This window comes from Lepisma saccharinum, chromosome 9, assembly GCF_977018435.1.
Source record: "Lepisma saccharinum chromosome 9, izLepSacc3.1, whole genome shotgun sequence".
NCBI classification, from domain to species: domain Eukaryota; kingdom Metazoa; phylum Arthropoda; class Insecta; order Zygentoma; family Lepismatidae; genus Lepisma; species Lepisma saccharinum.
Window position 1 is genome coordinate 53,379,651 of NC_139237.1, and position 18,027 is coordinate 53,397,677.

The following is an 18,027-nucleotide window of genomic DNA, read 5'->3' on the forward strand; positions in this document are numbered from 1 at the left end:
TTGATGGTGCTTTCCCATAATCCTACAAAGTGACTTGCCCTCGCTGGAATAAAATTCCATGTCACTCCTTCATTCACTGCAAAATTCTGAATCTCTTCTTCAAATTGTTGAGATCTGAACAACTGTTGAAGTTCCTTGAGCTCTCGCTGAGCGCCAACGAAATTTATAGCATTGTCTGTATAAATGTGTGTGCTTACATTTTCCTCTTCATGAAATAAACCTTCTCAAAGCTGCAATGAACGCTAAGCTAGTACGGGCACAGACCAATTCAATGTGTACTGCTTTAGTGCATAGACAGACAAACATTGCCGCATATGCCTTGGAAGTCACACGACTTCTCTGCCCAGCTTTAATAATAAAAGGTCTTGCATAATGAATTCCGACGTTTATGAACAGTCTGGCAAGAGTAACTCTACTCCGAGGCAATTGGCCCATGAGTTGCTCCGTGGCTGTAGCCTTTAATCAAAAACAAACGAGACAATTGTGTATTATGGATTTCACTACTTGTTTTGCCTTTGGAATCCAATATCTTTGTCTCAATGATGATACTAATAATGGAGTACCTGCATGTAAGAGCTCTCGATGTTCCTCCTCAACAATCAATCTTGTAAAATGATGTGTAGGCGATTATTATCGAATAGAATGTTAGCATTTTGAAGTCTACTTCCTACTCGTAATAGTTTCTGATCATCTATGAATGGATAGATTTTTGAGTGTGCTGCTCTTCAACACTTGCTTGTCCTTAACTAAATCATCAAGTTCTTGATTGTAAGCCTCTTGTTGAATGATTTTAATGCATCTGCATCTCACTATCTCTAACTCTGGAACGGGAAAATATCCCATTTTCTTAGTTTCTGAATTTTTACAATTATAAATAAATCTGAAGCATAATGCCACAATATGCAATAGTTTGTTCAAAGAGGAATATTTCTCCATAAGTTTCACGTTACTTGTCAGATTAATGAATGATTTACTTCTGCTTTATTTTTCTTCTCGAATCTCTTCTGTGGTCGAAAGTTCCGTTTCTATAGATAATTCTGACTGTTCAACCCACTGTGGGCCATGCCACCAAAGATCTGAATGTCGTAATGCGACTGGATCGACCGATCTGGTGATTAAGTCTGCTGGATTATCTGAAGACCTTACATGATGCCAATTGTTGTTAGATGTAAGTTCTTGAATTTCTGCGACTGTTCGCAACAAAAGTTTTCCATCTATTAGCAGGTGATGAAATCCAAGCGAGAACAATCTTGGAATCTGTCCTAAGTGAGTATTGTTGATCGCTAGTTCTATCACTGGCACTGTTTTCTGTATCAATTTGCTCAATAACAATGTTCCGCAAAGTTCTAATCTTGGAAGTGTGATCTTCTTGATGGGCGCTACTCTTGATTTGGAACATAATAGATGAACGGATGACTTCCCTGTAGCATCAGTCGACTTAATATACACACAAGCTCCGTATGCTGATTCTGATGCATCACAAAAACCATGAATATCAATCTTGGCGTGATTTTTCATTAAAACCAATCTGTCTATTTGTATGTCATTGATACGTGGTACATGTTCATACAATTGTTTCCACCAAAGATACAAATCGTGTGGAAAGTTGACATCCCATTCTAACTTCACAGCAGTTCGAGAAATATTTTAAATCCTGTGACGATCGGACTCACTAATCCCAAAGGATCGAAAATCGTAGCCACAATGGATGCTACTTCCCTTTTTGTTGTTTCATTCGAAGTAGCGTGAGATGCGGAATTCTGAACCTTAATCGCAACAGTAATATTAGACTTGTCCAACAAATATGTTGAAAGTTATAAATTTTGGAAAATTTGGTGGACGAACGACCACACCATGCGACACAAAACATGTCATATCTCGGAAACTATGTGGAGTATTTTGATGATTTAGGTATTGTTGGAGAGGAGAAGGGCAGTCCAAACAGAAAATGACTATATTACCACTCTTACCTACTCAGAAAATAGAAAAACTTTTCAAGAAAGTAATATGTTGTGATGAAAAAACACTCCACTTCAGGTAATTGTTTCATATGTTTTATCTAAAAAATATATATATACCTCTTATATTATATTACTTCAATACTAAAAATAATCCTAAACTTTGATTTTTGTACAAAATTGAATTAATTGAAACTAAATATCAGCGATTTTCCTTAGAGATGGTGCAAAAAGGCACAGAACATAAAATAATGCTTGAAATGTACTGAAAACAATGTTGTTTACCACAGCTTTCTATCATTTTCCTTAGCTGAGCTATCATAATTATCGTAACTGTCTGCAAAGGCCAAAAATACGCGAAGTCATGAAACAGAAAAAATGGCCAGCATTTTAAAACTAAGTCAAGTTTTAGAAAAATAATGCCTTGCCTACCCCTGAATTACCAGGTGGGCCATAAGTCAGTTGTCACTAGCAATCGTTAAGACTTTGTTTTGCCTAGCATAGTGGAAGTTGGTTGTGAACTTGACTAGTGCGTATTACCCATAAGTCAGTCGACACTAGCAGTTATTGGAGTCTCGTGTGAGGTTCTGTGTGACATTGATTGTTTGTTGTGTGGTGTTTGTGTTTAGTATTATTGCACCAAATGCACTTTTGACAACTGACTTATAGCCCACCTGGTATAATGAACTACCCCTGCATGTGTGTTAAAACAAGGAAAATATTGAAAATTTTAGAAGTATTCAAGCAATCAGTGCTGGAATATTCGGTATGGACTGACCCATATGCATTCTGAACAAGCACTCTGGTCTTAGTATAATTTCTATGAACTCAGAACATCATAGTAATGCTTCTCACACTTATTTAACATTTCTAACAATATTATGTGTACTCATATTAGTGGTAATTTGTGTGTGTTTTAAAAACATTGCTATTTTCCAGTGGAAAATTGGTTTATAGACCCTATACTGAAACCTGTGATATATTTACTATGAAAAATATTGCCCCTCTGATTTTTTAATATTATGTTTGACATGTATTGATTATGTTGTGTAACAATTTTCATTGTGGTAAAACCTGGGACTCCCTATCAAACAATTACCCGAAGCGGAGTGTTCTTTCCACACAACATACGTTATGAGCACGTAAGAGTGGTAATATAGTTATTTTCTGTTAGGACTGTCCTTGTCCTCTCCAACAATACTCAAATCATCACAATATTCCACATAGTTTCCGAGATATAACATGTCTTGTGTCACATGGTGCGTTCGTTTATCCACCCAATTTATGAAAATCTTCAAATTTTCAAAAATTCGTAACTTATAAAATATTTGTTGGACAAGTCTAATATTACATATTTGTCATATTGAACCAAGTATCTATCAGTAAAAAAAGTATGAAGCAAATCCGTGACCATGAAGCAACCTTTTATCTTTCAATTGGGCAATTTCACGTGGAATGACAATTGTTTTTCATAAAATAAATACTAAAAAAATCTGCTGATGTATGTAGCCACAGTAAAAAATATCTACTCACAGGTGTTATTCTTTAGCCAGACAAAATCATTTCCTTTTCTTTTATTCTGGCGGGACCAAGCAAATTTTCCAGTACGAACCGTTGGTAGTTTAACTTTAGGTTTCTTCTTTGGAACAGGAGGAACGCTGCATTTTCTTTGACCTGCTTCCTCCATGACCTGCAATGGAAATAAGAAATAAAGACCAATTCAAGCAAATCCATCAGTGAAGCTACTATTTTGATCATGTAATAAAACTAAAAACGAAGTTGTTTTACACATACAATGCTTGTCAATATTGTTAGATCAGAATGATTTACATATGGACAATGTGAAATCAGGGGACCAACATTACATAAAATTGCAACCATTTAATGAAAGAATCCCAGAGATAAAGTCTTGCTTTAGAAGAATGAAACAAGTCAAAGTTTATTTTACTAAACCGACGTATGGTCATTCTGAACAGAATTTCTGAATTATAATTATAATTACACACCAACACATTTGTAGTATTTACACTTTTACATTCTTATTAGGTTAGGATTGTTAGGTTCCTTGGCATTTCATGAATGAATGAATGAAGTGATTTATTTTACTTCGCATTTCTGCCACTTTTGGCTAATTGCGAAGATGAGGATGAAAGGTTATGAGATGAAGTAAATGAAGTGACAAACACAAATGCACAAAGACAGCACACAATACAAAGTCTCACATAAGACTCTACTGGTCATGGGTCCAGATGCCAGAGCCTCATTAGTCTACAATATGCTGGCATTTGGGTGTACTGCATGGAAGTGATGTTGGCATTTGGGTGTACTACATGGAAGTGAAGTTGGCATTTGGTAGTCCTACATGGAAGTGAAGTTGGCATTTGGTAGTACTACATGGAAGTGAAGTTGGCATTTGGTAGTACTACATGGAAGTGAAGTTGGCATTTGGATGTACTACATGGAAGTGAAGTTGGCATTTAGGTGTACTACATGGAAGTGAAGTTGGCATTTGGGTGTACTAGATGGAAGTGAAGTTGGCATTTGGGTGTACTACATGGAAGTGAAGTTGGCATTTAGGTGTACTACATGGAAGTGAAGTTGGCATTTGGGTGTACTAGATGGAAGTGAAGTTGGCATTTGGGTGTACTACATGGAAGTGAAGTTGGCATTTGGGTGTACTATATGGAAGTTAAGTTGGCATTTGGGTGTATTACATGGAAGTGAAGTTGGCATTTGGGTGTATTACATGGAAGTGAAGTTGGCATTTGGGTGTACTAGATGGAAGTGAAGTTGGCATTTGGGTGTACTAGATGGAAGTGAAGTTGGCATTTGGGTGTACTAGATGGAAGTGAAGTTGGCATTTGGGTGTACTACATGGAAGTGAAGGTGGCATTTGGATGTACTACATGGAAGTGAAGTTGGCATTTGGGTGTACTAGATGGAAGTGAAGTTGGCATTTGGTAGTACTACATGGAAGTGAAGGTGGCATTTGGATGTACTACATGGAAGTGAAGTTGGCATTTAGGTGTACTATATGGAAGTGAAGGTGGCATTTGGATGTACTACATGGAAGTGAAGTTGGCATTTGGGTGTACTATATGGAAGTGAAGTTGGCATTTGGGTGTACTACATGGAAGTGAAGTTGGCATTTAGGTGTACTATATGGAAGTGAAGTTGGCCTTTAGGTGTACTACATGGAAGTGAAGTTGGCATTTGGGTGCACTACATGGAAGGATCACCACTTACACCCTCCTTGATATTTCAATCCATCCTTGATCACCTACTCATGTATGTAACATTTTCCATGCAAAAACAATGCTTCATGCAGATGTAACTTACGAGTGCAGCTATTTGCAAAACCTACTTTTTCGTGACATAACTGTTCTCAAATGAATACTTTCTTCATCTCTAACCATTTCACTGCTGAAAACATAATAATATATTTTGCAAAATGCATGTCCACCATGCTTCTTTTCCCTTTTTTTTAATTGAATTTTTTTCTGTGCTAAATGTCATTCCGTGTCAATTCAACCAAAAAAATGGGGTTTTGGAACCCATGCACTCAGATTTTGATGAAACTTGGCATATTTAATCCTTCCATGGAGGTGAGAAACCACATAATTTTTTTTTGTCTCAAACTTGACTAGTTTCATTTTTATAACCTCCCAAACTTTCAATGAACCCTTATTTCTTCCATTCCCAGAGCCTCCAAGTAGGGACTGCACTGTCTTGGAAAAATAATTTTATCTCCCTCATAAATTATTCAATCTCTTTAAAACTTCACAACAATGTTAACCAAACAATATGGATTCCAGAAGAAAAAAAAATATGTCAACTCATTACATTTATATTTTAGCACACTAATAAATTAATAAAATATTCTTCTCATATTTTTGGAACAAAAACATGGTTCACTAAAATTTGAATTATCGTTGATAGGGAAAGGTGCAACACCAACAAAACTATTTTTAAAATGAACTTAGATATACGGGGTGGGCATAAGTAAAGTATACAGTTGTACAAGGGTCATTATTTATATTTTGAGCCTAACAATGAAAAAACAGGAATTTGGCATTGAAAACTGATTTATTGTTTTTCGGAGTATTCTCCTTTATGTTCAATACACTTTTGCATTCGTTCAAACCATTTGTCAAAGCAGTTTTTCCAATCTTCTTGAGACACCTCCATAATATGGTTTTTGAATGCATCAATGGCATCTTCCGCCGACGAAAATCGTTGTCCACGCAATTTATTCTTGACATTCGGGAACAAGAAAAAGTCATTGGGTGCCAAATCAGGACTGTAAGGCAGATGACCCATCAATTCGATTTTTTGACTGTTCATAAAGTCGGTTGTTAGACGAGATGTGTGACAGCTGGCATTGTCTTGATGAAGAATGATCCGACGGCGTTTGTTTGTTTTCCGTATTTGACCGAAGACCTCTGGCAAACAAATTGTTGTGTACCATTCAGAGTTGACCGTTCTACGTTCCTCTAAAGGCACAGTTGCCACATGACCAGTTTTCCCGAAAAAACAGGCAACCATTTGTTTCGATGTGCTTCGAGCGCGAACAACTTTTGTTGGATTGGGTTCATCTTGAAACACCCATACAGTCCACTGCTGTTTACGTTCCGGCTCATATGCATATATCCATGATTTGCCACCTGTTACAATCTTATATACGTCTTTTGAAGCACCACGATTGTATTAATTGAGCATTTGTTTGCACCAATTGACGCGAGCGTCTTTTTGAGTTTTTGTCAAATTGTGTGGGATCCAACGAGAACATACCTTTCTCACAGCTAAATGATCATGTAATATTTTATATATGCTGGTGGAACTAATGCCTATGGTTGCCTCAATCTCACAGTATGTCACATGACAATCTTGTAGTATTAGGTTTTGCACAGCATCAATGTTTTCTTGAACAACAACTGATTTTGACCGACCTTCGCGAATCTCGTCGATGAGTGAATGGCGACCACGATTCCGTGCAAAAGTCAAATCGCGCCTAATTCAATCAGTGTTGCCAAGGCTCAAAATATAAATAGTGACCCTCGTATACACCAAAGCAGAAAATTCCACTCAGGGATCGCAGTGGCCAACATAATGTGAACCCAAAACTTTGACAATTATAGCTTCAGATTGTTATCTAGCACAGCACATGCAATGTCTGAATCAAAATAAATTTTAATATTGAGTTTGGAAGTGCAGTCTATAGACTTGTAACTTGCACGATTTCTCCTTGTTCAACTTAGAAACACATTTTCTCAACACAAATTATGTGACACTCAAACTGTAGGACATAAAGAGGATATCTGGCAACCCTAGACCTGGATGTCGCTCATATTACTTCAAAATACTGATGTGCAGTCAGGAATACATTGCCTAACTTGTAATTTATATTCTCTTTAGATGAGAAGTCAGATAATGGTATAAATCAAGAGGCAATACATGATGCAATGTTGTTTTCCATGATAAGGTGTAAGTTGTAGGCATTTCAGCATGTTTTTCAATAACTGCAAATTTCTACTGCTTAAAACCCCTGCTCCACGGTGACAACTGGCATTCTTGCTTTTCACGGAATTATGAATAACAACACTAGGGAACATGATTTTTGCCTCCGTGAAAGTAATGACTGTTTCTAATGTGTTTTGTAGTGTAGTAAGCGAAACTAATCCTCAAAATTCTCCTACACGTAAAAATTTTTCATAATGTCAATTTTTAATAAAATAAAATTTAAGGTATAAGGTATACGCACATTGGAAAATAAGGCTAGATGTTTACCTGGAAAAGAAAGGGAAAGAATTACTTCATTCGAAAAGTTATGTAAATTTATATATAAGAGACCGGTATACCACAGCGATGAACTACCAGTTCCACACCCCCCCCCCCCCCACACACGCGCATAGGTTGTGCAAGCACCAGATGAAGATACCGCAGACGAGCCGTCAACATCAATCGACGAAGAATACCATTGTGACGAACAAGATGATGGTGTGCACCTCATTATGCATGATGGGCTAAGTGATCTTATACGCGATTTAAATTTGGGAAAAAAAGAAGCAGAGATTCTTGGTTCAAGGCTTCAGCAGTGGAACTCCTTGCGAAAGACACAAAAATTTCCATTTATCGAAACCGTCACGAACAGTTTTCCAAGTATTTCACAATGAGAGAAAATATGTGCTTCTGTGTAAATATCGTTTCCTTAATGAATGAGTTCGGTGTTCGACATTCAGTACCTGATTGGAGACTGTTCATAGACTCATCAAAATTAAGTATCATAGCTGCATAATGGCAATGTTTTACCATCAATTGCTTTATTCCATGCTCTAAATACGAAGGAAACATACCAAACAATGTCTGCTTTGTTAGCAGCTGTAAATTATAATAAATATGAATGGGAAATCTGTGCTGATCTCAAGGTTATTGCATTGCTCACAGAATTACAGGGAAGTTTTACGAAACATTGCTGCTTTTTGTGCCTGTGGGACAGTCGCGACACAAGTCGTCATTTTGAAGTTAAAGATTGGGGAATGAGGGATGAATACCAAATTGGAGAAAAAATGTGGAATATGTGGCGCTTGTTGATCCAAAGAAGATTCTTCTCCCACCACTACATATTAAATTAGGATTGATGAACATCGTGAAAGCGTTGAATAAAGATGGCAGTGGATTTCGTTACCTCCAAGACCTTTTCTCGAACTAGACAACAAGAAAAATTGAAGGAAAGTATTTTTGTGGGACCACAAATTAGAAAACTCCTGAAAGACAATTTTTTTTTAAATCAAAGCTCCAAGATGTTGAGCTGGCAGCGTGGAGTTTCTTCAAAGCTGTGGTGAATGGATTCCTGGGAAACAAAAAAGAAGAGAACTATGAATTTCTAGTTTCAGAGCTACTGAGGTGTTACAAAGAAATGGGTTGCCGAATGTCTTTAAAAATTCATCTTCTACATTCTCATCTTGAATATTTTCTACAGAATTTAGGTGATGTAAGTGATAAACAGGGGGAAAGGTTCCATCAGGACATTTTTGACATTGAACGTCGTTACCAAGGACGATGGGACCCAGCCATGTTAGGGGATTATTGTTGGAATACGAAACGAGAAAGTAGCACTGAATATAAGAGACGTTCATTGAAAGGTAGACATTTTTTACCTATTCTCAAGTAAACGTATGCTTTTGTATTGTTCAAATTTATTTATCTGAAGCAAGCTAATTACTTCTGACTAGTGGTTGATTACTAATTGCCTTATAAAATGATACTTTATATTATTTACATGTAATTACATGATGTACAATTCATGGCTCTGTACATTTGTTACGCATATTTCCATGTATACTAAAATCTACCTGTAAAAATAAAATCTTGCATGTTAGAGCATTTTTTTTGTTATTTTTGAATTCAGCACACTTCTTTCCATAAGAGGCAACTTATTTCGCTCTGGAGGCAAAAAAAATATTTCATTTGTTCCCTAGTGTAATTAAGCACATGCATATATTCAAGGTTAGCACCCAACAATTCGAAGTTGAGCCAGCGACTAACCTCCTCGAAAGAGATAAATGCTTGAACAAGTGTACACTAGTATACTAGTGTACCATATAACATATGATACTTGTACCAATTCGGGGCAGGTGACCAGGGAAACCCCTTCAAAATTGCAACTTTCTCTTTTTCAGCATGCAGATTTCGATGTTTTAAAATACCGGGAAGTGATTTTAACATGCAGAAACCACAAATAAGAGATACATTTACCCTCGAAATGTGGAAAAAGCACCTAATCTGCATTGCGAAACATTGTTTAAGATGGGATTTTGCTTTTTAAACTAAAATTCTTTCTATTTTCGACATATTGAGTAATTATTGTTCCTTGTTTTCTCGCTTCTATAACACACAATATGGCGACCAAAGGTTGACTACCATTTTACTAGCGTTGTCCATGATCAGTGGGCATGCAGTGTTTCCAAACTTCTTCACCGAAAAATACCTAGTACCACGAACCATGCACGGAAAGGTTAGGTTCAGTTAGGTTAGGCAAACATAGTTAAAATTGTTCGTCAATATCAGAAAAATTCAAGATAATTCATGTGAGGATAATGCGACGTTTACACCGTTACAAAACTGCGTGATTGGAAATACTGACCGGGCGTTACATAATCGAACGCACGCAACATTTGGTTCACGTAGTCGAAGGAAATAGAGGGAACAGGTTTCGTGCAAAGGACAAACATTATTTTCTATGACCTTCAGAAAGTCTATATAAACTCAGTTCGGTAAGTACTTTCTCCTCTACATTTGAAGAAATACGTTTCTCGGAGATCCAAATTTTACTGTCTTCGGTAAAATTTTCAAAGCCAAGAAACATCTGTAACTCGTTTATTTTGTAATTGTTGACATTCGTACTTACCTATTCTGCATTGCGAAAGATTGTTTAACAAGGAATTTAGCTTTTTTCTAACGAAAATAATTTCCATTTTCGAGACATCGACTAATTAATCTTCCTTGTTTTTCCCCTTCCGTAGGTATTTTTCTGTGAAAAATAGTGCGGCCCAAAATTCATTTTGTTTTATTGTGTTTTCATCATGCTACGAATGCAATCTTTACATGGTTTGATTTCGATGTACGCCGGTTAACACATACTGCGGAGTTTTAGCGATTGTTCAAAATATCCTTTTGTGGTTAGGTTAGGTAGGTTAGGTTCCCTTAGCATTAAAATAAAGTCCCTAAATGCATTCTATTAAGGTTCTGATTTACTTCTACATTCATTCCCACACTTCGATATTTACTGTCGCTTGTCGACTGAGAATATCTTGGGTAACAGTTTCATAGATCGGAGACACATTAAAATCGGATATTTTGTGTTTGGCATGGTTCGTACTTACCAATTGTGAATTGCGGAACATAGTTGAAGGTGCCATTATGCTTTTTACATGAAAACGAACACAATTTTTTACATTCTGAGTGCTTTTGGTATTCCTTTCTTCGCTTCCGTAACACACGTTATGGCGGGCACATCTTGACTCACGTTGTAGGTATGCAGTGAAAAATACCCAATATCGTGTTCGTCACTGGTGGAAATTATACATTATGCACAGGTAGCTGACATATAGCCCGGGTAGTGACGGATAGCCCCACGAACCATTATGTACGGTAGCTGACCGATAGCCCCATGAACCATTTCCGATAAGGTTAGGTTAGGTTTGGTTACTTTAGGCAAGGATAGTAAAAAGGGGGGGGGGGCTGAAACACTGACAGGGGCTTACGTCGTCAAACATACGCAGCATTTGGTTGTTGTAGGGCAGGCAAATGAAAGCAATGGCAATTGTGCGTCGGTGAGATATTTATCTGGGAAAATACATGATTTCCTGGTCAAATACATTCCACAATGAAAGAAAATACCTCGATGAACGTTGTAAACCTTGGAGAAACTCATCTCCGTAAGTAGTTTCGGTACTAGTTACATATAGCGAAAACACATTTAACTTGCTTATTTTCAAATTAATTTCATTTGTACTTACCTCATATGCATTGCGGAACATTTTTCAACTTGGGATTACTTTTTTTCAATGAAAAAAGCGTTATTTTTATCATTATAAGTATTTATTGGTCGTTGCTAATTGCCCACAAAATCTTGACTCACGTTGTCTATCCTCAGCTGATATGCAGTGTTACCAAACTTATGAACCAATAAATGCCGCACAAACTATTCACAAAAGGTTTTCTAAGCGAAAATTGATCCACAAACCATTCATGGAAGGTTAGGTTAGGTTAGGCAAACAGAAAATTGAATTGGAAAAAAAAAACTCTCACGTCATCTTGTAAAACTACCGCGTGGTTGCTACACTAACACTTATTAACCGAAAAATGATGGTTTTTAGGCTAAAATTGATCCACAGATCACGGTACGTTAGGTTAGGCAAACATATAAAATTAAATCGGAAAAAAAAAAACGCTCATACGTCATCTTGTAAAACTACCGTATGGTTGCTACACTGACAGGGGGTTACATAATCGAACGCACGGAACATTTGATTCACATAGTCGACGGTATTGGTGGCACGAGCTATCGTGCAACGGAGATACATGAATGTCGAAAATTACATTATTTACCGGCGGAATAAGTTGCACGAATGGAAAAAACACAATTCGCAGCTTCCAAAAGTCCACAGGAACTCAATTCCGTAAGAACTTTTCCCGTCTTTTCTCCTGTAAATTTGAAGAAATGTGTCTCCGACGTATGAAACTGTTACCATATCTTGTCCATGAGAAGTGCGTAAGGTAATTTTAAAGTTGTTTTTTCAACATAAATAACTTCTTTCGAGTCTAAACAGTGCTCATTACTGTAAGGAAGGTTCAAATTTCGTGTTACAATGATTACGAAAATTCTACAATAATTAGTTTTTGTGCTAGCAGAAATCATAAAACAATCTGAACCATTACCACGAGTGCTAATGGAACCTAACCTAACCTCGTAAGCATACCTTTTCCCCATGATGGTTCGTGGAGCTATCGTGAATTTTTGGGGCTAACATCAATGGTTTATGGGGCTACCCATGGGTGATTGCCATTAGACCCAAAAACGTTTCAGGCATACTAAATTTTGGTAAAAATCTGATATTCCCCGGACACCTATAACTTCTTCTTTTTGTCAATTTTTGACATTTGTACTTACCTAACTGCTTCGCGGAACATTCTTTAATGTGTATTCACGTATTTTTGATCAAAGTAATTGCAATTTTTTTTAAAAAAAAGTGTTTTTGTAACTGAAGAACGTACGTTTCCGCAAATGGTTTGTGGGCCTGTGTGTCAATGGTTCGTGGGGCTACGCATATTCTTTTCGAAACAAATTTTTAACTATTGTAACCTATACGTGACCCTACCTAACCTAACCTTACTGGAAATGGTTCGTGGGGCTATGCGTCAATGGTTGAATTTCCTCTATGAAACATTCCCACATCACACAAAACACCTTCCAGATGTTAGACAATGCTACAGGAACTTATTACCGTAAGTAGTTTCTTCTGTAAAACCGAAGAAATCTGTCCGTGGAATATCAGATTAATACCAAAATTTGGTACTACTTTACTATACCTGAGACACCTGGGAATCATTTCTTTCGCACTTTTTTACATTGCTAACGTACTATTCTGCATTCAGGAACACTTATTTAGGTGAAATAATTTAATTTGTTACGAAAGTAATGTATATTTCTTACATTGACGAGTACTTACTGTTCTTCTTTATTTCCACACACAACATGGCGATAGCTTACCGTTGATCGTTCCTTGAGCCAGAAAAACCATTGACGTTAGCCCCACAAACCATCACGGGGACGAGGTATGCCTACTAGGTTAGGTTCCATTAGCACTCCTTTCGTTCAATTTAGCATATACGGACAATACGAGAGCGTATTGTGCTCTCATGCAGGAAGCAAATGGCGGCAGCAGCAATAGCGCATCGGAAATAGATTTTCGTACAAAACAACATGCAATCGCATTAAAATAAATCAAAATTACATTCCCGAACATCAACAACGCTACAGAAAATGCTTTGCGTAAGTACTTTCTCCTGTAAATTTGAAGAAATCTGTCTCAGGTATAGTAAAGTGTTACCAAAAATTTTACCCCCTGTTTAACTGTTAGCCTAACCTAACCGTGCATGGTTCGTGGGGCTTCCGTGAATGGTTTGTATTTTACAACTTCTACAAGTTAATTTACAATTTCTACACGTGAGCACCAATCTTAACTGCAGATAAGTCATCAGGACTCCATAATTAGTAAGTAATCGAATTATTAACGAAATTATGGTTTTTTCTGGTATTGTAAAATCACAACCTTCTACACTTTATTTTGCAAGTTCTACACGTGACCGCCAAATTTTAACTGCAGATACGTGATTACGAGGCCTAAATTATTGAGAATGGGAAATATGAAAGAAATTGGGGAAGTTCCTGGTCTTGTAAAATCATACCATTTTATCCCTTTTCACAACCGACGTTCTCACGTCTTTTTGCTGACGTGCAAATTTTCTCAACTTCCAGCATAATTCTAAAAACCTATTCAAATAGATTTTCAAGCAATATTTTCTTCCTAACAATCAAAATTCATATTTAAAATGACTTCACTTTTAAACATATTTATTGCTTCTATCAATAATTTACAAACCTTTCCCTCCATGGCGCCTTCGTGCACTGTCACACAAATTTCCTCATCTTACAAAACAAGTCACATGGGTATATCACTCGATCCACAATTGGGTAAATCCTTATAAGAAACAAAACACAAGGAAACGTTTCAAATTAACAATTCAACGGATTTCGATTAACTTTTCCAATTTATCTTGCTCGTGCCGATACGTTTTCAGGTAATTTCCCGTCTTCCTTAAAATATTCTTCTTTCTCCTTTATTTTAAGAGCGCGCCAAATAACATAAACTTCTTCTTCCTCCTCTTTCTACGGGATCCCGAAGGCGTCAGAAGAGGGGGGGAGCGTGCGGTGAGACGCCCGTAGGTGCAGTACAACTTTGCCCCATCAACTGCGCCAGAGGGGGCCAGAAGGGGTCCCTTCCAATTCATACCAGCGAGAAAGAAAAACTTGATAAATATATGGTCTTTTAGCCCAAATATGCATTTTATATTATATTTAATGGCGTATTAAATGTGATTGTACCGCAGAAAGTATTCCTGCCCACTCATTGCCTCCGTATTATTTTTTTTTCTGGTTCCGTCATCATCTGTGGTTGATCTGTTTCTATATTTAAAAAAAAAATACATGGCTACAGAAAGGGAGCCCAAAAGAAGTCAAATGCCTCAGCAGCTCCAAACGTACTGAGGCTGGCATCTAAAATTAGATGACAACAACAAACGTTTTTATGACTGTGGACTGAAGGGCAAGATATGACATCTAATCAGTGGCGAAGCGTAGCGTTCCTAGCAGGGTAGGCACAGAAGTGTGATAATTTCCATTAGTTGCTTAAATCTGTAAAAAGAAAGGGGGGACTATGTCATGGAGAGTGGTTCAATGTTATCCCTTCAGGGTAAACGAAACTGCCTACCTCTTCGCTTGTGTCGGCTGCATAAAAAAATGTCTGCTTGTAATATTTATTCAACGACAGTGTTAACGCATTAAATAACGTTTCAACAACTTTGAATTTTTTTAAATATTTTGCTGTCACTTGCCACTGCTACTTGCAAAGGAAAATATAGTTGAAAACATTTTAGAAATGATGGTTATAAGAAGGAAACATGAAAGACCAAAAGTGGGTCCTACCTTACTGATTATTACATCTTCACTCAATTAAGAACTCGATTGTTCTTGTTGTTCTTGCATTTCAGTCCAGCACTTATTGCATAAATCTGATCGCTGTACACGACACGAATCAAAAACAAAGCTCTACCATCACGAACCTCGCGCTCCGAGCCAAGCTCCCTTCTAGCGTCGTGAGCAGGAGACAAGTTTTCACAGAGGGGGAACGAGAGAGGGAATCCCCGTTCACGATAAAAATAAATTATTCTATTCCCAGTGAAAGTAAAACTACTTTGTAAATATAAGGCGTAACTATCATTTTAATTTACGTAATTTGGTATGAAGACTTACTTTACAAATATAAGTTCTTTGGACTTTCTGTTTACGTTACGGTGTTGGGTGAATCGACAAGACCATCAGCACTCTGACCAGAAAACGCTACAGATAGCCGCCATGTTTGATTTGCTTCTTCGGAATCAATGGGCCCGTTCCGAAAGTCGCACGAGTTTAACGCGTTAAACGAGTTATGGTAACTGGCCGTTCCATAAGTGCTTCCGTGCGTTTCGTGAGTTTCATTATGCTGTCCCAAAAGTCGCATTCCGTGCGTTTCGTGCAAGAACGAGATTCACCAAACGCACGGGCCAGGATGCTGGTTTGTTCCGTGAAAATCGTCTGCTCCTTGCAGACAAAGCGCGTGCTGATGGATTCAAACTGCACTAGTTCGGAAAATGTATTATAATTTTAACAGATAGCGATATGAAGCAACATGCACAAGATAAGTATGCCTTGACCGTTCTTAGAATGTGATTAAAATGAGTAACAGTGGCCATAATAGAGTTTATTTTTGCCATAAGGACATTCCTTCCGCTGACGCCATGCGGAAACTTTCTCTAAACAAAACGCTGCGCCTGCGCTTTCGCCTAGCGTGTCCCATAAGTCTGTAAAATAACTGGTTTCACCAGATTCACAAGCCCAGTTATTTTCGTTGAATGCGTTCGTTTCGTTAAGACTTTCGGAACGCACCCAATGTTGGACCTTTTTAGTGAATATGGAATTGTAATGCAAATGTAAGAACTGTAATCGAGTTTACATGACGTGTAAATATGCTTAACTGTGGAAGAGGTATGGTGTATAAGTCTTGTGTACTAAATTGCAGAGGCAATTACAATGAAAAAGGTAAGAGTAACGTTCACATTTCTTCAAGATGTTAAAAATGAGAAATTTTTAGGGCAATTCCATGTGATTCAGTCACTACGAAAAGATACAAGTAACAAATGTTTTATACTAAAAAATAAATAAGAGTAATAGTTCATGATGTAAACATTTCATGTGTCCGGAATAGGCATCAAATATACTCGTAAATGTGGACAACATGTCAACATTTTTTTAGAAATATCAAATAATTTACCCTGAATTACAAACGTTGGTTAATATTACGTCTACCAAAGCAATTTGTTAGTGTAAATTTTATGCAAGCATTCGATAAATTATTCATATTATTTACACAAATTTTCAGTTTCAAAATGTGCTTAATGAAAGAAAGCTATACAACGGGGCAAAGTTGATACATGTGTACGTTTATTCTTATTTTATCCCGCTTTATGCTTATTTATGCTAATCGGAGGCTAATGGAAGATATGTTGTACATTCAAATACAAAGTTTCGATGTGTAACAAGAACTTCGACGAAATGTTCGTGTGTAAAACTATCCAAGAATATATTACTTATGTTTCAAATACAAATGTTTTCACACAGAAAGCATTTTGTTACCTAGCTATGTTAATATGAACTACAAATCAAATGTATTAAATTTTTAAGACTGTTTCACATGAACTGCTTTATATTTTTTGTCTTTGTGAAGCTTCAATGTTCGTAACTTTGATTATTAAATCAGCGATAATGTTTATTGTTTCATAATTTATTAACATTCTTCACGACTTTTTTAACAAATGTAAAAAACAGTGTAAGGAAATATTCCAACTGTTTATTTCCCAATTGAACGTTAAAATGGAAATATTAATCTGCTTTTTTCTTCAATGAAACTCTTAAGTTATTGTAACAGATCTTACTAACGACAATGAAAAGATTCAATTTGTTTATTATCTTTCGTTCAATAAAGTCAATAGGTTCGAAATTACAATGTGACAAATGATTTAGGTTTAGTCTTTATCACAGAAATGTAACATTGCCCTTGTACCTATTTCTTTCGCTTTTGCTGCAAGAATATAGAAATTAAGGATTTGTATTGAGATTGTATAGCTACACAGAATATCTGCATTAATTGGTTGATTAATTTTGGGTAAACTTAAAGACAATTTAATTGATTAGGTAACTTGGAAAGTTTACGGTCAACCTAACGTTTATTGTTTTATTTAATCAATTGATTTTACAAAACAAAGTTCATACAAAAGCGGGTACGAGTTTTATTTTAGCAGACCAATATTCCCGATAATATTTTTCAAATACGTATATACAATGTTTTAATATTTCCGCCAGGAAGTTTCTAACGGTTTTCGACTCTTTCTTTGTGCTATGGTAGGAATTTTTGTGGTGGCCATAGTGACTTCCTGAATGAAAATTTTGGTGTAAATATTGAATATTATAAATTTTTCTTCTAACTATATTCGTCGGGAGGGTAAATGTCAAAATTTAACTTCATAAGAGAAATAAATATACCTTAATTATCTACGGTAAAATTACGACAAGGAGTTTACAGCGTTAAGACGATCGCCTCCAGATGATGACGTCTTGACTGAGCGCTGTGGCCTGAACCTCAAGATGGTCTTGCCGTAGGACGGAATGTGAAGAGAAGAGGCCCTAGCAAAT

General features: G+C 36.7%; 1 protein-coding gene across 7 annotated transcripts in view; it reads right to left on the minus strand.

Annotated features, from left to right (window-relative positions):
• The window catches only part of LOC145992053 (uncharacterized), a 133,185-nt gene extending 118,842 nt beyond the window's left edge, over positions 1 to 14,343 (minus strand). For all 7 annotated transcript variants that reach the window (XR_014442125.1, XM_083128209.1, XM_083128211.1 and 4 more), the window contains exons 1-2: positions 14,123 to 14,343; positions 3,492 to 3,648 (exon numbers count right to left, since the gene is read on the minus strand). Coding sequence is in view for 6 of the 7 variants with exons in the window: in XM_083128209.1 (XP_082984335.1) it covers positions 3,492 to 3,648; positions 14,123 to 14,134 (169 nt within the window). In the remaining variant the exon portion in view is untranslated. The remainder of the gene's footprint in view (positions 1 to 3,491; positions 3,649 to 14,122) is intronic.
• Between the last annotated feature and the right edge of the window lie 3,684 nt (positions 14,344 to 18,027).